At 27.7% G+C, this 22367-nt stretch overlaps 1 protein-coding gene across 2 annotated transcripts in view; it reads left to right on the top strand.

Annotated features, from left to right (window-relative positions):
• The window catches only part of LOC142328478 (activator of 90 kDa heat shock protein ATPase homolog 1), a 40476-nt gene extending 18317 nt beyond the window's left edge, over nucleotides 1–22159 (top strand). For both annotated transcript variants that reach the window (XM_075372295.1, XM_075372296.1), the window contains exons 4-9: nucleotides 2650–2770; nucleotides 4088–4182; nucleotides 10468–10614; nucleotides 12770–12871; nucleotides 15398–15534; nucleotides 17745–22159. In XM_075372295.1, coding sequence (XP_075228410.1) covers nucleotides 2650–2770; nucleotides 4088–4182; nucleotides 10468–10614; nucleotides 12770–12871; nucleotides 15398–15534; nucleotides 17745–17832 — 690 coding nt within the window. In that variant the 3' untranslated portion in view covers nucleotides 17833–22159. The remainder of the gene's footprint in view (nucleotides 1–2649; nucleotides 2771–4087; nucleotides 4183–10467; nucleotides 10615–12769; nucleotides 12872–15397; nucleotides 15535–17744) is intronic.
• The last annotated feature ends 208 nt before the right edge of the window (nucleotides 22160–22367 follow it).

Here is a 22367-nt window from a genome sequence, read left to right as displayed (position 1 = left end):
AGTTTGATATTTTCTCTAGTTCTAGTTTTTTTGTGTGTTTTTTTTTTTTGAAGTAATATTTGCTATTTATTCTATTTTACTCTGTGATGGTAAATGTAACTACTAGTGTATGCAAGATTTATAAAATTATTTTATCTTAATTTTAATAACAGACAAATTAAATTAATTTTAAATTAAATATTTCAACAATCAAATTAGTTAAAGGAAAAGGCCTTGAGCACACTTAATTGTTACTTAAAACATATCTTAGCCATCAGCTATTTAAAAAAATAAATTCATATATTATATGCAGGACTGTTTATAAATTAATCTCCAAACAAGTAAAATGTATGCAAAATTAATTGAAAAATTGTATTACACTCAAAAGTTATATACATAATTATATTACTTCTTGACATGATCCCTGCCCAAATTTAAATACTTGCCTTATCATGACACCAGCCCCTCTTCAAAGAATGAATGGATGGATGGTAAAGAATCTGCCACTTAAACTTTTTTTTGTATACATTTAATGTTAGCAGAGATGTGTGGCTGTTCATTGTCATACAAAAAATGCACTCCCTTTTGTTAACATCTCTTACCATTTATTCTTATTGCTCACCTAAGTTTTGTAATTATTTTACAATAAATGTCTGTGGTTATTGTTGTATCCAATTTAATAATTTTTGCTAACAAACTACTTTACAATTCTAAAACTTGTTAGCCATCATTTTTCTGTTCGAATTGGTTTACTTGATTATTTTGGGCTTGTTTGGCAAGTGTATGTGCAGCCATTGTTTGGACTGTTTTTTTTGTCTCTGTATTGATGAATCAAATCCATGTCTTGTCTCCAGTAACAGTACTGTCAAGAAATTCACTTCTTTATTTTGGTTTTGCTGAAAAGTCAATACCGCTTCCATTATTTTTCATTTGTGGGCATATGAAAGTTATTTTGGTACCCATACAGTACTTAAAAAACTCAATCTGTCTGTAAATTTAATAGGGTCTTGAAGGTTGAGGAAAATTTATACAAAGTTCACTACTTAAGAATGAATTAATGACCATGAATGGTATGTTTCCAATCTTTTCAACAAATTTATTGCTCAATGAGATGTCACCTCCTTCCTTCCTCTTCATGCATATTAGTTCACCCTTCTCTAAATTTCCTGCACTATTCTCCCAGAACCATTATTCATTACATTATTACATGTTACCATTACATTATGTGTTGGGCTACCTGGCATTATGAATATTTACAAAGCTGACCTGTTTACCATCAATATGGCTTTAAATATCATTAAGTCAAAACATTGTCACATCCTTATTTGTAGCAATTAGTATAGTGCACTCCAAGCTTTAGAAAATTTATATTCTGGACATCCTATCGCCAAAATTCATAATATAATCGCAAAGTCAAATCATTACAACTCGCAAGTAAATTTCTGCTGGATCCCTAGCCATGTGGGAATCCTGTGTAACAAACGCGTGGATTCCATTGCTAAAGGTGGCCAACCGTCTTTCACCACTCAAGTTGCTACTACAGATTTTATTAATTCTGTAACACATACCTTTGAAGAAGTTGGCAAGGTGACTGCAGCAGTGACTAGTAAACTCTGACACTACAAAAGTACAGTGTTACCATGGGACTCCTCATGTAGAAAATTCACCAGGAGGAAGTGGTCCTGTGCAGATTACGATTAGGACATACCAGAGCTACTCGTAGACACCTGATATCAGCAGAAAATGCGTCACTGCATGTACGATTCAACTGCCGCTTGACTGCACCACATCCTTGTGGATTGCATTTGTTTGTGGCCTTACACCACTGATCCAAATTACTGAGACATGCATTGCAACCTAGGAAATAAAAATTTACTAGACCAGGTATTGTTACTTCTAAGAAGAATCAATATACTTCATAAAAATCTAATCAACCATAAATTTTGATTTTATTTTGTATTAGTGTTGTATATTTTATCCTAATGGTTACATTTCTTTTATTATTTTAATGAATGATTTTTTTATTATTATTTTCAACCTTATTTTACTAACATATTAACATCCAAGAGGAGGGGGGCCTTTTTGTTATTTTTTGACCCAGACAATTATAACGCGAAAGTGTTTTTCACCCCCAAAAAAAAAAAATGATTACTATAAACTACAGACAGCTGGTTGTAGATATTCCTTCTGCTTGCAAAAATCAATGGCATACCTTGAAACTGGCAGAAGTACAACGATCACCTCTATAATTTTGCCACATATTTTTTGAGCAGTACAGAACAAAATGGTGACTGGCTATGTTTGACAATATTTAAGCTTAGCTGATGTCTACTGTGCATGTACAATATAGCTGTGTAAAGTTGTTTGTTTGTGATGCCTGACCAGAGGTTAGTTTATAAATTGTCTACATACATTGTCATTTATTTTAAACTAATACTTATCATGGAAATAGAGAGCCTGTTACAAATTTTTTATTATTTTTATTTTTGAAGTCATTGGTGCCAACAACTATAAAGACCCGCATACACTCACAGTTTTGCTAAATCTTACCAAAAATGTAATATCATTAAGTGAACGATTATTACTCATTCAAGAGTTTATATATATATATATATATATATATATATATATATATAACTTTATGACTAAGGATTTTTTTATTTGTTTTAGGTGAATTTTACTACTAAAGAGAAAGGTACTGAAGCTGAAATATTAAAAAATTTCTTATACGTTGAAGGAAGGGATAAAGTAAGAGAAAAATTGAAAAGTTATATTAGTCTTCTAAAGGATGGTAATTATTTTTTTACATTTAAATTTTTAATTTACTTATTCTTATGGTTTTCTATTAGATTGATGTAGTTCATCTGTGTTTTCCTTCCATTTTGTAAGAGAAATATTTATGTATATTTTTTTATAACACATTGCCATTACCAGTGGTGATTGCTTTAGTTTATACTCTCTAACTTGTTATTTGTTTTTACTTTTATGTTCATTTCTTTCTATTAAATCTAAATCTTAAACCCGTTTTCCTTGCATTTTTCTTTACCGTTGTTAACTCATTTATTTAACTTTTTGTAAAGCCCTTATTTTCTTTGTCCTTCCTGTTCTTACATTTTCTTCTATTTTTTTTAATCTTCTTTCTGGTAACCCATGGTTTCTTTGTTCTTCCCGTAATGAAACCAATTGTCCTACTACTCTTGTTATGGCATCTTTCATATTCAGTCAAAATTCATTTACAAATTTTTACCTTTTCCATCTCATTTTTCAATTCTTGAGCTAATTTCTTTTTTACTACCTCCTCCAATGTTATTATTTTTTCCCAAATTCCATTTAATTAAGTTCATTCTTTTAACTCTCTTCACTGCTATTTTTATTTCTGCCAACAGAAAAATATGATTGACCAGTTTTGGCTTCTGGGAATCCCTGTGCATTTTTTCTAATTGTACTTAAAAAAAAAATTAACCAAAGTTTCTTTGCTCCTGGGTAAAATTGAAAACTACCTCTACTTTCTATCTGAAGAATCCTTGATACATAAATTACCTCTGGAAATGGAATCCTGAAAATTGGAAAGCGTTAATGGTGAAAGTTTATTTCAATGAATTGGATCCCAAGTAACAGTAAACTAGGTACACTGGGTGCAGTTACCATTTTTTAGGGACACCCACAGCAGTCAGTGGCAGCACTTTTTATGTAGAAGTATTTTCTTATTTTTTTATACCTAATTATAAATAACAGTCAGATGAAAAGAATTAATTCAATCTTTCTGGATTTCTGTGATAGATTGAATGTAATTCATTTTTTTTAATGACTAAAATACTAACTGATGATCCTATTAACATAGATAATCATTATGACTGTATTATTTTCAAATATATCACTAATACTAAATATACATTTAAGTAGTATGGTAAGATTTTTCTATAGAATTAGATTCCAGAAGCAGTAGAGTTTTTACGAGTTATTCAATTATCTGTAGGAGCAGCACTGTTAATTGACTCCATACTTTTTTTTTGTTTGTCTTGTATTAATTAGATCTAATATTTATCGTATTATTATGTACTTCCCTAAAATATTATTTTATCATGTTTTCTTTACTGTAATTTTTCAGAATTTTCAAAAGGAATGATATTACCAAAGAAAGATGAAAATACTACAAATAGTAAAGATCAAATATCAAATCTCTCGTCCGGATTTAATAAAAAGGTAATTGCTCGATGTCTTAAATGAACTGTTTATTTAATTATTTAAAATTAAATAAAAACTGATGCCAATTTCATTTGACAGTTTTAACGTTATATAATGACAAAAAAGATTTTCCTTATAATTACATGCAATCATGATTTGAACACTTAAACAAATTATCTATTGCATTAGAGTGGATGTTAAATAGTAAAAACGTACGGCATTCCATGAAAAGCACGAAGTGACAAAAGATTAAGAAGAAATGAAAATAAAGTTGAAAATCAGGAGTAACAAGTGTTGTAAGTTGCGCAAGACAGTCATGTCTGTAAGGTGTCAGTGTTTAGAAAGAAAAAATTACTTTACTGTAGTACCTGTTATATTTGAGACATTGATGAAGAATGCATATTTAACTAAAAGCATTTATGTGGAAGAACTATTGGTTTGGTTATTCCTTTCAAACTTGATAATGTACATTGCTAATATCATTAGCAATGATGATTTATTAATATATTTCTGAATATCATAATTGTTACATCTCTTTTACACTTAACATTTAGTAAAGCATAAAATATGTTAATATCTATATAATGTATTTACTTTTTGTATATGTTATATCATATTTTGTTGCAAATTAGTATGGTTGAATAAATGCTTATGGTTCTTCACAATTAGTGCTTCTTTCTTACTAACCTTGCTATAGGAAAAATTCACATTTTTTGTGTAGAATTAAACTCAGCACTTCATATAAATAAACAGTGATATAAATTAGTTTATGTAGTATAGTTAGTGTTATATTACTTCTTGTTTGTTATTTTTGATAAATAGTTTTGTGATTTTTTGCTCTTGTATCTTTAATAATGAATGATTTTTAAACAGTAATAAATATAATGGTGCAGATAAAGAAATTAAGTCTTCACCCAGTGGTATGACTGTGAAGAAACAAAAATATCATAAATATGATGACGGTTATTTAGAATTTGGTTTTACGCCAACAGATATTAATAGTGAAAAGAGACCACAATGTGTATTGTGTATGAAAGTTTTGGTAGCGGAGTGTATGCTTCCAAGTAAAATGAAGTGCTATTTAGAAGCTAATCACCACAGCATGGTTGGCAAACCTCGTGATTTTTTTCCAGGAAATTAAAAAACTGAAACAAGAAAAAAATACATTTTTTAAGACTGCATAATATCAAACGATGCTTTGCTAGCGTCTAATATTATTTCTAATATATTAAAGATCTAATATAACAATAACAAACATTACCCTGCAAAATATTACTTTACCTGATCAATAACTGTACTAATGCACACTAAGATGCCCGTAATGTAATTTTGTTTAAAAAACTGTATAAAAAGTAAATTCTCTATACGTGGTTAATTTACTAATTTACAGATGACATTTTAATTGTCTATCAGGAATAACACTCAAATAATTACAATCTGAACCATATACAAGAAGTATATAACTTTAAGAATGGATTAACACAATTACATTTAAGTCTGTGAATTATTATCTATTCCTCAATTTATTTAGTTGTTAAAATGTATAACCCTGGTTTTTTACAGTTAATTGCCAAAACCAGTTTTAAACTATGGATATTCCATTATTTACTATCTCAGTATTAGTACTTTCCTTCAAATACTTTTATTCACAAATGAACAGTGCTCCATAATTTTAGAAACAACTTCAATCTCACATCTTGAGACATTTAAAAAAACAATGTCTCAATATTTCCTTCTACTGGAAATATAATACTACCTTAGCATTATCATGTAATTTACATTTCCTAATTGTAGCCCCAACACCTGTAAAACATAGCGTACAGTTTAGCTTTTTTAAAATGATTTCAGCTAACAGTAAATCAGACTCATCTGTCTTAATTTTATCTATTGACAAATAAAAGCTCTCAGCAGAGACAACAAATGCTTCTGCATTTGTTGCCTCAGATATCACTCACCTTATCATCATCTTATTATATTATCATTGTTAGTTTGGGTGATTTGTGCAGTATAATACTTATTTTTAAATATTTTGAGAAGGTTATTCAACAAATTTCTGTATTTAACGTATTTAATTTTTAAAGTGGTATTGAAGTGTTGTGACATGATTTTTATAAATTCTTTCATGATTATGTATTTAAATAAATCACCCACTACATTATTAATTATCTAATTAACTATTAATTAATTTATTAATTTTATTTTATGCCTAATACCTACAAGGAACATTCAATAATTAAAGATACCAATTGATGTAGAAAAAAAAACTGTATTTTTACAAATGAGACTTTTACTACTACTCAATATAATCTCCACCAGTATTAATACACTTGTACCAATGATGAACTAGATTTTTTATACCTAATGCAAAGAAGTCTTTGTCTTGTTGTTTGAGCCACTTTTCCAGTGGTTTCTTGGGTCAGCTGGGCGGTATGAGGGTGAGCATTGTCATGTAGCAATATCACGCCTTTTCTTTGAGATTTGCAATGTTTTTCTCTAATTGCTGGCTTTATTTTTTTATCAGCGTGTCTGAGTGGTAGACACTGTTTATTGTACACTGATTTTCCAAATAATCACAAAAAACAACACCTTGGGCATCCCAAAAGATGGTCAACATGAATTTTCCCGCTGATGCTTGCGTTCGGAATTTCTTTCAGACAGGTGAACTGCTGTGCTTCCATTCCATGCTTTGCCTTTTGGACTCTACAAAATGGTGAACCCAAGTTTTATCACACGTTAAAATCTTGTTTAGAAAAGGGTCACCTTCCCTTTCATAGCGTTCTTTCAAGTCTGTACACACTTTGAGTCTTGTTTCCCTGCATTGTTGTGTTAACTCTTCCGGGACCCACCTAGCACTTGTTTTGCTGTACTTGAGCTTGTTACTGATGTTATGAACTGCGCCAACACTTACTGCAACTGTTGTTTTTTCTATATGTTCAACTGTAATATGTTGGTCTTTACGAATAATATCGTCAATGCGGGTTTCAAGCGAAGGAGTTGACACTTTAACTGGCCAGCCAGGACGTTCTCATCAGTCACTGAGGTTCGACTGTTTTTGAATTGTTCTATCCACTTATAAAAATTTCCACGGTTCATACAACTTTCACCATACTGTAAAATCATTCAAGAAAAGATTTTAGCTGGTTTTTCACCTCGGAAAGCAAAAAGCAGATCACTGAACATTGTTCAACTAATGTGGAAACTTCAAGTAGACACACCATCATTAAATGCAATATTGAGGTTATAAACAAAAGCTGTTCTCAGCTCATCCTAGTGATGCCAACCTAAAGTCATGAAAGTAAAGAACTCCGACAACCTTTCATTTGTACATCAGTTTGTCTCTTTAATTATTGATTGTAACCCGTAGATTATTAAGAAAATAATTTCATTGTGTTCCTCCAAAAGGGACATAATGAAATAATTTAATTTATGATATTAACAAAAATCATTGTTTCATTGTTTATAAGAAAAGGATGTCAATACAACTGCAATAGCAATTGCAAATGGTCATTTTAAGATCTAGAATCTTATATTTTCTGTTGCTGTTTAGACAATAATAACCACATTATAGATTCTTTCTCCTTAAAAATTAATAATTTAAAAAATAAAAAAAATGCAGCAACTTTTTCATTATGATTAGAATATTGTATAGGAACATTAGTTATTTTATTTCAATATCTAATTTGACCAAAAAAAAGTTAATGTATAAAACAGAAACATTTCTGAAAAAGATTATGAATAAAAAATATTAAAAATTGTTTAAAGAGATTATTAGAGTAATTTTATTATTAGTTTTTATTCTGAAAATAACTAAATACTAATGTAAAAATCATAAGGTTGTTAAAGATATATCTTTGTCAAATTTTATAACATTCTGAGATGGCATGTAAGTTGGTGGAGGGTTGGACAGGTCTACATTACCTATCCCTAAACCTTAGGTTTTAACTAACTGTAATTTTTTTCCTACAAACTGCATGATTTCTTTGCTCTGTGTGCAAATTTAAACTGTCTCTGTTCCATCACAAATCATTTTAAAAGCCTCTCTTGTTCATTGAGAATGTATAGAGGACATCGAATTGAAAGAATTATTAGAAACTAGAAATTTCATTTAAATTATTATTATAAAATAACCGTGTCACTCAATTAAAGGAATTTCTCACTTTATAAGAACATATTTGTTTAGATTATTTTTCCAATCTCAATTTCTGTTTAGCAAGTTTCAAAATCAGATATTTTTGCTTATAAAAAGAACTCTTAATTTGTGAAAATATGACTTGTGTCTTATAAATTAGTTAAAATAGTTTAGTGTTTATTTGCATAAATTAGATATTAGCTGTACTGTATTTATTTTTTACAGTTAATTATGAATTTTAGCTCACAAATTCAAATACAGTAACTATACTATATCAAACATTTATTATTAATAAGTCAATAATTTACTATTTTAATTAATTGAATTTATCGATTGAAAATAGTGTTTCAGAAATATATTAAAGTTAACTTTGAATTAGTAACGTTCAAAATTCAAATGATTATATTTTTAAAGAAGCCGGTGTTATAGTGGTTGTTCATTATGAATTATTTTATGAGTAGGTTGCATTACACTAATAAAAAAAGTAATAAATTTAATTGAAATTTTTGGTAGTTATGTATTCCGCTTATCTATCAGATGTTGCCATTCAGTCGATAAATATAAAAAAGAATGTACAGTTTTGTAAAGTAGCTTAAGTAAAATAATGAAATGTTATATAAATATAATGCATCTTCATTCATTCTGAACTTTTTTTATTTTAAAACAAGTCTTGTGGTTAATTTGAGTAGTAGCAATTAATAATAATATAAAATTTACTATTATTTTTAATAATAATTTAATTATTATTATTAAATAATTATTTATTTAATGACTATTGTAACGTCCTATAGAAATTTTAAAAATTAAATTTCCTAAAAATAAAAATATGTTGTATATTCATTACATTTAGATTAAATAATCATGAAAAATTTAACAAAATTAATTAAAATTGAAAATTATATATTACACTGATAAATATAAAATTTTGTAGTAAGATGTTTGTCATTTAAACTGAATTGTTGAAAATTCTTTGGAATTACATTAGGAATTAGCACTAAGAGAAAAATCACTATTTAAAAATTCATAAAGTTTGAAATAATATTTATGTTAGACAATTTAAAAAATTTGTATTTTCAAGACAGTTATCACTTTTTTCAGTCTTTGTATAACACACAGTATTTCTGGATTTTAAGAAAAGTTTAAATTTGGTGTAATAAATGTATTCATTTTTACTGTAAAAAAGAGATGAACATACTTTTAGTAGTGGAAATAAAATATGTTTGAAGTGTTATAAAGGCAGAGAAGAGAGAAAAAAATAATCAGATTTAAAATACAGCAAAAAAGACTTTAAAATCAGAGGTTTAGTGGGAAATAAAAATAATATTTGAACATTATATGAAAAAATAGATAAGCAAAATCATGAAAATTGTGCTGTGTTCAGATTATTATCACTTACGGTGCCACCCTACTCATATGAACGTACGGGTAGTCCACCAGTCAGTTTCTGAATAGTAAACAAACTGTTGATTTTAGTTTTAATGTAAATAAACATGAAGCAGAATTTGTTTTGCACCATGAAATTGAATGATATAATCTTGGTGATATTCGTCACATTTGAGACTTCGTTGTGATGGGTTGTAGTTTTTTATGAGAATAGGCAAGTCAAGGTGTATCCAGATGAAATTAAGATAAACAAGCAGCAAGTAAACACATATAAATACTTAAAATATAGAAAGATCTGGATCCACATTTGGAGTTCATCAGTATCGCTATTCTTTATTTTAGTGAAAAACTTCATAAATTAAAATATAATGCATAACTGCAAAGTTAATAATTGGCTAACCATCCTGTTCATTACAACTGATAATGCCATGTAAACAGTTTGTGCTTTCTAATTAGAGTGCAAAGCAATTAGTACAACATAATTCATACACCGTCTGTTAATGTGGGATAATGATAATAAAAGTTTTTTCTATATTAATGTTTTTATAAGTTTACATGTTCAAAATTTGTCAGAACCAAATAATAAAATGCTTGTGTTAACAAGTTGTACGGGCATCATTTCACAAATCCTTTAGGCATAATTAAAAATCTATGTTTACTAAATTAATATTTTTAACAAATTGGCCCATAGTTTATTTCAAATTGAACTTTGTAATTTATATAAATTAATGAAAAATAATATTGTGTAAATCCATTTGTTTATTTTTTTATATTATTTTATTTTACTTCAGATGCAAATGAATCATGTGAACAGTAGTTCGCAAATTGAAGCCTCGGGTGATAAAACATGGAAATCAACCAGTACAACAACATTAACTACTAGCCATAATTTTCAATGTACAGGAGAAGAGCTTTATAGGGCATTAACTGACATTCAGGTAAGATTATTCTGATAATAGAGAAATTATCTGAGAAACTTTACCTTGTGCCATTCGTATTTGATCAATTATGTGTAGGTTTAAACATTTTTATATATTTTCTAAGCTACATTTATTTATGTATTTAATAAAGGTGTCCAGTGATTGAGTTGTTAGTTACTGTTGAATTAATTTTTTCCTTTCGTAATTATTTCTGATTGGCACTATCATTTAGTAAATTTTTATTACTGTTTACTTCTTACTGATATGTATGTTTAGGGTAAATACTTTTGTTAATTGCCACAACAAAATGTGGTTTAATTATATTGCTTGTTAATTTAAATGAACAGTTTAATTTTTATTTTTATTTCATTATTGATTTTTAAGAATCCTTGAATTGCAATTCCATCTCAATTTAAATGCTCTGACCCTCATTAAGAATTGAGGTCTAGCAACATTGGTTGCTGTAGACAGAAACTGAAGTCTTAATTTATTTTAGGAACTGAATGAATATGTATATAAAATAATTGTTTTCTACTTTTTTCTTTTGTAGAAATTTGTTAGTATGTTTTTTGTGTAAAATAATACCAATTAACTAATATTATTTCATGATTGTGTAACATTAAGTATTTTTATTAATTTTAATCATTGTAATGTTGCCATCTCCATTCTATTCTGAAAAATGACTATCCTATAAATTGTTGCGTCATAACAAACACTTTTTTATTTCAATATTTACAGAAATATGAGGACAGGGTGAAAAGTTCTGGGTCTGGATAAGAAAACATTTTCTTGGGTATATTTTGATTATTAACATTTTCCTGGGTACATAGTCACTATTAAGGTCTATACACTTAGTCCAATGTTGACAAGAGCACTTATGCCAGTGCAGTACGTCAATTTATCCAATTCCTTAAAATAACCATCTATGCAATAACTTCATTATTAGTTGAAAATCGTTTCCCTCCAAGCCATTTTTTTTAGGTTAGAAAACAAGTGATAGTCACTGAGAGCTCAGTGAATATGATGGTGGGTGTTGAAGTTCAAACCATAATTCATTGATTTTTACCATTGTAGTGACTGAAGTGTGAGTAGATCATTGTCTTCATGGAAAAACACCTTTTTTTTTGCCAAATCAGACGTTTTTCCTTACTTTCATTATTGTTGTAATAGGATCGCATATTATTTGCCATTTATTGTTTCATCCTTTTAAACCAATGAAAATTATTCCACATGCATCCCAAAAAGCAGTTGCCATAACCTTTTCGCAGAAAAATTAATTTTCGCTTTTTATTTTGAACAGGTTGACTTTTTTAATCCATTATTTCAACCTGCTGTTTGGTTTAAGTGTATTGGTAAACCCAAGTCTCATCAACCATCCAAATTGATGTAAAAATTCCTCTGGATTGCACTGAAAGAACTTGAGACAATCGCTTGAAATGTTTTTCAGCAGTGTTTTTAGTTAGGCAAACACATCACCTATGTAGAACACTGCTATTTCATGCTGAAATGTTCATGAAATATATTGCATATACATTCTGTTAACATACCTACAGACTCTGCTAACTCGTTGCCTGTTACTTCTTGACTGCCAAAACAATTTTATGTACTTATTCTATCACTTGTGGCATACACCTTTCAAAAAGACATCCACTACATTGTGCATCGCTAGTGCACAATGTACAACTTGAAACTTATAGTAAACTAATGAAAAATGGAATCGTGCAACACTCTTAAGAAGTTAAGCGTACTAACATCTTCTCTGTGTGAGACTTGAAACTTTTCATCCTACCCTCATAGTTACCTTACAATGCAAAGTTTTTGTTTTATAACTTTTTATTCCATTCAAATAAGATAAATTCTTATCTTCACCAATGCTGTTTACATCATAGAAAATTTGTGGCAATTTGTTAGCAAATTTTATTCTAATTTTTTAACTAATTATACCTGTTTGTATGAAGTATTAATTATTTTACTGTTTATGAGTTATAGATTTCAATTTTTAATTATTGGGAAAAAATTAAAATTGTGTATATATTGGAATCAGTCAGTTTACCAAATTAATGTTATTTTATGCATTCAGTTCATCATATTTGTTTAGTTACATTTCTTATAGATTATAGATAAATTAGTTTAAAAATATTTTAAATAACTTAAAAATAAAATTTTATTTCAGATGGTTTCGGCTTTTACTAATGGACCAGCTAAAGTAGATGCAAAAAAAAATGGTAAATTTGAACTTTTTGGTGGAAATGTACATGGAGAATTTATTGAATTGGTATGTGTTCATTTTTTTTAGATTATAGTAAAACATGTTATTTTTTATGTTTCTGACACTCGTTTATTATATTCCGTATGTATAAGAGATTGTGAGGTTTGACTTTACTGATCAGCTCCTCAGCTCCTGGTTGAAAATGTTTTATAATCATGTGGGATAGAGTCCCCAGACAGATCTGCAGGCCACATGATCTGAAGAACATCATCAACAGGGAAAAAAACAAGCAACAGTTTTGATAATGAGAAAGGGATCATTAACAAAGGGAACCATTAAATTAAACAAACTTCTCTAAGGAGTATTTCCAAATTACCAAATTATGAATAGACCTCAGGCAGTCATACCACCTACAATCCCTCTGGAGAACTGGGTATCTTTAACCAGGTTAGGAGCTGTGCACTGATCAGTAATTGCTACCAATTGGTTTTTTTTTTAATATTATTTACCAGATATCAGGCCTAACCATTACTTAATTATATGTTATGTACTATAACTGAATTATAAATTGTTCAGCCAAATCCTCTGTGGAGAAAAAGTTGCACTTAATTTTATTAATACTTTCAAACCCACATTGTTTAACAATCTGTTGCTTGATAATCCAACAGTTTTTTCTTTTGTAGCCCTGCAGCTCAAAGAGTCTGGCTTCCTCCAAGATCACTTTCCTTTCCTTCCTATTAACTACCTTCTTTGCATCCCCATAATGATCATCTTGCTCAATATCATCTAACCATCTGTTCCTTGGTCTGCTCTTTTTCCTCCATTGATGCAACTTTTCATTTTTAACAGTTCTGGATAGACTAGTAGGGCTTATCCTCACCATGCACCAACTATCGCAGTCTTTAAGTCTTATGAACCATAGCATTATCCTTCCATCCTATTAAAGCCTTAATCTCACTATTTCATTTAATTCCCCATAAATTTTTCTCATTATTATCCTTTCAAATAATCTTGGCCAATTCATGTGTGCATCTTAAGTCAGTATAGATCATACCAAGTATGTTAACTTTTATTTGTAGTCTTTCTGCTTTAATGAGTTGTATTCCTGGAAAGAATTGTGACATCATCTGTAAATGCACATTTCTAGCTTGATTTGTTACATATACTTCCTCTTTAGTCAACTTCCTTATCTCTTGATGTACTAGATCAAACAAGTCTGTTGATGAGTATTCCAGTAGTAATTAATGTTATCACTCTTGCTGGTATCTGTAATCTGTCATCATTCTGAGCAACCATTTCCTCTTGATATTGTCTAATGTTTGTTAAAGTCAATCAATATAAAATAAAGGTCAGTCCTGTGTTCATAGAATTTTATCATGATCTGTATGACTGTAAAATTTGGTCTGTTGTACTTTACTGACCACACTGAAACTTGCCCAGTAATCTTTTACACCATATCACCAATTTTTCCATCAGATTACTTGATAAAACCATAATATTTGAAAAATCCATATGCAAATATTAATGTGTATAAATACTTTACTGAGTATTTTGGTTTTAAACTCCTTATTGGTACGTTATTGCTAACACTAAGTCATCTAGCTGATCATTTTCCATACTCTACATCCAGTTGAAAAGAAGTTCACAAAACATTCCCAAAGGTAATCATCAGGACAAAGTTAACTATCTTACCAGAGACAAGTATATTAGATCTTATACTGTAATATTTTTAAAAAATATAAGATTCAGGTTTATTTACAGAGAAAATAAATAATCAAGGGTTCTGGTTATTTTACCAGGCATATCCAGAAAGAAGATTAAGGAAACTTATTTCACAAAGAAACCAAAGAAATTGTAAACCATAGATTTTCTTTCATTTTTTCATCCACTCGTATAACCAAATTGTTACTTACATCTGACGTAATTTCACAGTCAGCATTATTCTTGATTGACTTGAACATTTTAAATGATGTTTAAACATATGTTGGTGTACTTATAATGGAGTGTCTGTTGGAAGCATACAAATGAGAGAATATGACTCGCATGCTCAGAGCTGCAATCACAGTATTGGAAATAGTACTTACTTTTTGGATATGCCTTATATTATCAGTTATTGTTGTAATTTTAGGATCAAAATAATTTGAGCCAGTTATATTTAAACATTAACGATTTCTTTATTCTGTCCCCGATCACCATTCTAATGTTGGTTTCTAACTAATATCCTGGCCCAGTGATCTATGGATGTAAATATCTACAGGTACGTATGTTAAATTGATCAATGTTGCAGATGTGTATGGACCCAAAATCAAGAAATTGCGCTTAACATCTATAGATTATCAGAATATTATGAGACACACAAGTTGTTTTAATTATTGTATTAACTTTTGAAGTAATTAATTTTGTTTAGTTGACATTAAAATAAGCTGTTCTATTTATTTGTATTATATCTAATGTATATATTTTTTTTTCTGTCAACCTGTTTTACCATCCTGCATGTTTTCATGTTTTAGATAACTATTGTTCAGTCCTTTTCCTAAAAGATATTATACTTTTTTAACAGTTTAAAAAAAATTGTTTTGTTTTTAAAACTAGGTACCTAGTAAAAAAATAGTGCAGAAATGGAGATCCAAACAATGGCCAGATGGTCATTATTCCACAGTTTCATTAGAAATAGATCAGCAACAAGATCATACTGTGATACGACTAAAACAAACAGACGTCCCACAAAGGTAAAGCATTAAACTGTTTTTAAAATTAAATTATATTTTGTATAAAATAAATTATCCCCAATTTTTCTTTTGTTGAGAGGTTTTTAATTTTTATATTTGTAGTTATATTATTTGCATGCAAAACGTTTTCTAGTTTTTCTTAAGATCCTAGTCATATAATTCTATAAAAATGTTATTTTATTTTTATTTATTAATTTTTTTTATATCACTTCTTGTTTTTAATGTTAAATTGCTGATAAAAAATAAAATTCATTATAAAAAATTACAGATGTGAGATTGTATAAAACTAAGCTCTTAAGTTGAATCCTGACAGCCAGAGCTAACCAATGTGTACAAGCTTCTTTTTTGAATGTGTATATTTTCTGCCTTTTATGAAATGTATTGACAGTTTTAATAAATACTACAACACCTATTATAACAATAATTATTTAAATGAGATTTATTAACTTATTTTAGCATATAGTAGGTATCAATTAGTGCTTACAAAAAATTGATACATTTTGGAAACTATGTTCAAAATGTTGATTTTGTAAATTCATTGTTAACTTTTTGTTTTCTATTCAATAGAGTGTAGTTGATTGTTTCTAGTTTATCATTGATTATAATTATAAATTTTTCTCACTTGATTATAATTCAGGTGGGTAATTCAAAACAGATTTAGAAACATACAAGTGAAGTGTTTTATTTCGCAAGAAATGTACCCAGATGTTTGTTTAGATATTAGAAGTAACCTATTTTTTATTAGTTGCATGATAAATAATTTTTATATGAGATTGGTTATCAATTAAGAAGACCAGTAAAAGTCACACATGCAGTATAAGGGTAAAGAACTGAAAATTATAGATTAGAAATTAAAGATCTGAACATAATCAGGAAGCTGGAGAAGATAAATATACATCTCAAATAACAAAAAAATAACTACCAAACACAGTAACAAAACCTAGAATACTAATACAAAAGGTGACCTTTGCAGGATCCTGCATCATCAGTCGGTACAAAATTCCAAAATTACATTAAAAAAAACAAAAATAAATAAATAAAAATTTAGAAACCGTAAACCCCCAATAACCACAAAACTGGAACAACATAACTCAATCCCAAGTGGAATGATAATCACAAACATCTATATTTAACCAAACAGTAAGAAGTGAAGAGGAGTTATTATTAAGTACCAGCAAATAAAAAGCCACTCATTATCCAGCATTGGCAATAGCATTGAAGCTTAGCTTTAATAGCTGAATATAAAAAGTCCCAAAGACTTATCAGGGAAAAGGTTTACAAACTCACTAAATTTTTAGCTTGGAGGGGATTCCTAAGTATGTTAAGGTGGTATTGCGATGGACTTGTTGGAATAGTTAACAGTTCATTGTCGGTACAGTGTGTGGTAGTACAACACAGAGCAGCAATGCCTTTTTTAATTGCATAATTGGCTATCTGCAGAAATTTGTTGTATTTCAGGATCAATTATTGAAGCTCAACTGTGGCAAATGGCAAGATTTTTTTTTAGAAAAAATGAACTTAAACCATCATGTGGCTAGTTCAAATTCTAAACGAAACACCACGCCAATTAAACCAAGTTTACACTCATTGGTATTGGCACAGCGACAGTAGTTGAATAGAAGAACAGAAGAGCAAACTATTATTCTCGGAGAACACAGTGACGATAAAAGTGGATTACTTTTCATATTACTACTATCTAAATTTTTAGTTGACTGTGTGATAAATTTCTTAGATAATTAATCATCTATTTACTGTTTTTCGTGAAATTAATGGTATTTTCTAACTTCATCGCTTGTTGAATACTCCAATATAATTTTTAATTACAAACTATTAAATTCTAGTAATATTTATTTTTTTATTTAGTTTCATTTATGTGAAACAGCCCCTCCTCCACCACAGCATGAATTTTTGTCCAACTGATGTTTACTTGTATTATTATATGGTAAAACTTTGCCATTTGCTTCAAATATTTTCAAGAAATGTTTGTTATTAGTCTATATGAGATAAGTATTCTTGGCTGCCACATGTAACAAGACAAGTGTGATGACATACTCATCTTTTGTATTGACAAATAACTTTAGATGTTTTCATTGTAGTTATAATAGGAAGTATTTTTTTTCTGAGATGTATGTTGGGATTGACAAACATATCCATATAAGCACATACAGATAGTAATTTATTTTGTAAGTTGTATAATTTTTTTTTTTCAGTGAAGCAGAAGGCACGAGAGAAAATTGGGAACGCTTTTATTGGGAATCTATTAAACGTACATTTGGTTGGGGTACATTTTTTATGTGATGTCAATTATTGAAAACGGTTGATGTAATTAATATTATTACTATTATTATTATAAATAATATTAGTAAACAGGAATTATTGTTCAAACTAATTAGAGCTGTATTTTCATCAGCGATTGATAAATATTACTATTATATACAATGCAGTTACTATTTACTATTATGAAATAATGATCTATTAAAAGATTTTACAATATTATCATTATGTTGCAGTATTGTTCTTTTATAAATTTTTCTTCTATTGTATTCAGCAAAAGAAGTGTTCTTCTGATGTTATTTCTAAATTATTTATCTACTTAATTATTTATTAATGTTATCTGATGAAATAAATGTTCCTTCAAGTGACCGTGTCAGAAAATATCTTGATTTAAAAATGCAAGTGCTGTATTTTAATTTTTTTTTCAATATGTTGTTATATTTTGATATTTAGTCTTGCTATCTATTATTAGTAATTTTTTTTAATGTTTTATTTTTGCATTTACTGAAAAATTTGTATTTATTTATTTATATATGTATTTGAAATACAACATATTCAAAAAATATTTTTAAAAAATTGTTTTTAATTATTGTTGTTTAGCAGTCAACACTTAATATAATTTTGAATTGAAAATTTTATTTTTTCATTTGATGTATGTTTTGTTCTGATCAAGTGTTCAAAAAAAAACATTGATGAAAAGAATTTTGTTTAAATTTAAAGCATTTTTATAGCAGTAATTTTGAGATTTAAGTTATTATCATAATTATTGGATTAATAAAAACATTCTTTGTATGCCAATAATATCAAAATATCTGTTTCTTTATTATTTTATTTTGTACTTTTAATATTCCTAACTTCAGCACAATTCTGGGGAAAAAATGAGTACTCCTCTTGTTGTAATATATGATGGATTATATAATTATGAAAATTAAATTTCACAGATTTAGAAGGCTTAATTAGCAGCTACCTTAAGCTTCATACTGAAAATCTCAATGAATGAATGCTTCTAAAAGATAACATGGACTAAACGAATGAGTAACATGAATGATTTTGTTTCACATGATGTGATGTTTATTCCTTGTTTTACTTGTGGCAGGAGCAACAGTTCATAATAGTCACTATCTGCCAACCTATGTTACTTCAGCTACATATACTTCACTCCCTTTTCAGCTGTAAGAAGAAAATAGGATTCCAATGTTAAATCATAATGATAGGCAAAGATTCATATTAGGAATCTCGTACAAAAAATAACGATTATGCAAACTTGGAAAAATAGAAAATAAAAAATTTTTGTGATTCTTTTTCTAATCTTCTGACAAGTAAAAAATGAACGGGGATTTCATGATACTGTTGATTTCCTTACTGGGTAAAGTTTTTTGAAATTATTACTAATTTGATAGTGATAATGTTGATTCTCTTGGTTGCTCAAGCAGTTAATGTAGTTAGCTATGTAATCTCAATAACCATGACTTGATATTAATATTTATTTTTTTATGTTTAGAATGAAAAAAGCTGAGAAAATTTGCTGTGTAATTGAATTTATTCATACTTTTTTTTCTCCAATTAATTATGGAGTTTCACTTCCTTATTGAACCTACAACTGATATTTCATCACATTTTAGTTACGTCATTTATTTATCATGACATATTTACTTGACTTCACAATTTTTTTCTTATCTGTTGCTTGATACTTCTCCGGCCATTAATAACTGTTACTGAATGTATATAAACTTCTATAGTTTGTCCTTTTTCACATGTTCTTTACAGAAAGCCACTAAGACTTTTGAAAAAGTCTAAATTTAAAGACTAATTTTGAAAAACTGCCAAAGAATAGTCAATTTAAAAAAAAATGTAATAAAACAGTATAGCTACTCACTCACATTCATATATTTGTGAAACTTTCCTTGTATAATTTGTTAATATCATCTGTTTTTTTCAATGTTTTTTTGCTTTTTTTTTACTTAGCTAAGTATATAAATTAATTTTTTTAAATATATGACGCTATATTAATTAAAAATTGTTTTTATTGTAGTTGATTGATTTATGAGTACAAAATTTTGCATTCATTTTCAGCGTTTGTTTTTTTACCAACTTTTCAAAAAAAAAGTATGGTATTACTATCGGTTGCATGGTGGTAATTTGGGGGGGGGGGGGTGAAAATGAATTCTCTTTATGTTTAGAGTTATGAGGAGTACGAAAATACCATTTGCTTAGATTGAGGTTTCCTTATAGATTGTAAATCTAATATATATGTATATGTATAAAAGTTTGTGGCTCAAAAATCTCCAAAACTACTGTAATTCATTTATGTTAAGTGTTAACTGTGTACTTGTGTGTATTATTTTGAATTTCATTTCTTTGTTTTAAGACTACTTTTATATATATATTTTTTTTTCCATTAATAAAATAATTTCTCAGGTTAAAAATGTTTGTTTTCAAGTCATCTGAAAATTAACTTTCTGATTAATTTATATCAAAAAAAATATTATTTTATTATTTACAATTCATTTAATACTTTTTTTTTGTGTATAATATTTGATGTTCATACGATTATTGTGATAATATTGTGTTGTTTAATTCTATTTTTTATTATCTTACTGTATAAAAACAACATAGCTTATATATTTTTTTGAAAAATTTGTGATCATTTTTTTTGTAGTTTCAAAATATATCAAGTATTTTTGATTTTTATTTTCGATAACTTTTTTATAATTTTATTTTAAATAGTTTAATTTTTTTACGAGATAACATTTTATTATCTCAATTTCTTATATTACAGTGGTGTGTAAGAAAGAAATTCCTAACAAAATTGTTCACCACACCTGGCATATTTTTTTAATAATTATTATTTTAAAACCAAATTCCAAAATATTTAGCTACATTTTTTTCTTAAATCCAATTCTGTTTTTATGTACAAAATGTTTATGACAAGTTTTTTTTTTTAATTTAGGATATTTATTTTAAATTTTAAGTAATATTAATGTTACCTTATTTATAATATAAATTTCATGATTTATACATTTATTTTTGTAATAATAATTTTTTCTGTGAAATGTTTATATTCAGATAGCTTGAACAGTTAAATTCACGTTGCATTTCAATTATACTGTTGTAGCTGTTATGTAATATTCATGATAAAAGAATACTTAATCAAATCACCTAATAATTATTTAAGCAAGAAACTTATATTTTAATGTAATATTATCCAGTAATGTTGCAGAATAAATTATTAAAAAGGGAAAAATAATTTTTAATAAGTTATAATGAGTCCAAGCTAAACGTGTGATTCTTTCTCTTTTTTGTGAATATAAATTACATACAGATATTTAACAAATATTTTTTTATTGACAGTTGTGGTTAAATGAAATATTTAATTTTATTTATAAATATTCATAGACAATTTTGATTCTATTGCTATGCATAAAATTGATAAAAATATATTTCTAAAATTATCATTGTTGATTATTTTTGTTTTACTTTATTATCTCTTATCACCAATTGGCAGTTCCATTGTTTTTTTTCCATTTCTTCAAGTAATGTGGATTTTTACCCAGTCAAATAATTAATGCTTTAGTGTTATTTTATTACAGATTTGGATATTTTAGATTGAAGTATTATAATCATGCAAGTACATTCTAAATATAGTATATTCTTTTTGTTCTTTTATAGTTCTAAAGTCCAAAAGTGTGCACTACCAGAGCCAAAGTAATACTCTTAAATAATCCAGTAATACTGAATATTTAATGCCATTTATCAGAAAAATTGGTTGGGCTAAGTTCCTGTTATCAGACTCAACCTTTAAGGTTATATGGCCCCATAAAAGTCTAAACTGAATTGCAGTTATAGAATAAATTAGTCTTTTCCATTTCAGGTTAACCATTCTTTTCATTTAATGTGACAATTATTAGGTCATTCGATAATGAAAATGGATTGTTTGTACTTTGTATGTGTCTACAAAAATCATGAGAAGATTTTAGTTAAAAAATGTATCATTTCTTTTGAAATTAAATTAACAAAAATTTAAAAATTGATGTACAGGAAATTATTCAGCAGTTTTAACAAAATTGTCTGATTATTTAATTTATCTTAAAAAAATATTTCCTTAATTCTCTTTTGTGTAATGTATTATTTTTACTTACTAGAAAATCTATCTGTATTCATAAGTTAGGCAAATTTGGAACCTTTTAAGTGAAAATAAAGGTTAAAAACGATTCAGATAGTAGAGATATTTATTTCATAGTAAATGAAAAAAATATATATATGTATATATAAATATAGAAGCAAAGATGTGCCCTTAATAAAATTTATCCAAAATGTTGAAAATAAATCGAATTGAGAAGTTCAGTTTTAAGTTTTATGTATTTTTTATCCATGAAGAATCACTTTTATAAACATACTTTATTTAGATTCTGCAATTATGAAACTGCTCATATTTTACTTGTTTATTTAATTTCTTAGAATTAAAAATGTATAAATTATAATATAATGATCTTTGGTAGGTTAGTCAATTGCTAAAATTTATTAATTATATGTATAAGAACAAGTGTGTAATTATCTGC

Source organism: Lycorma delicatula, chromosome 7 (genome assembly GCF_047948215.1).
Source record: "Lycorma delicatula isolate Av1 chromosome 7, ASM4794821v1, whole genome shotgun sequence".
NCBI classification, from domain to species: Eukaryota; Metazoa; Arthropoda; class Insecta; order Hemiptera; family Fulgoridae; genus Lycorma; species Lycorma delicatula.
The sequence above is the reverse complement of the archived record's forward strand: the minus strand, read 5'-3'. Positions and strand labels throughout refer to the sequence as shown.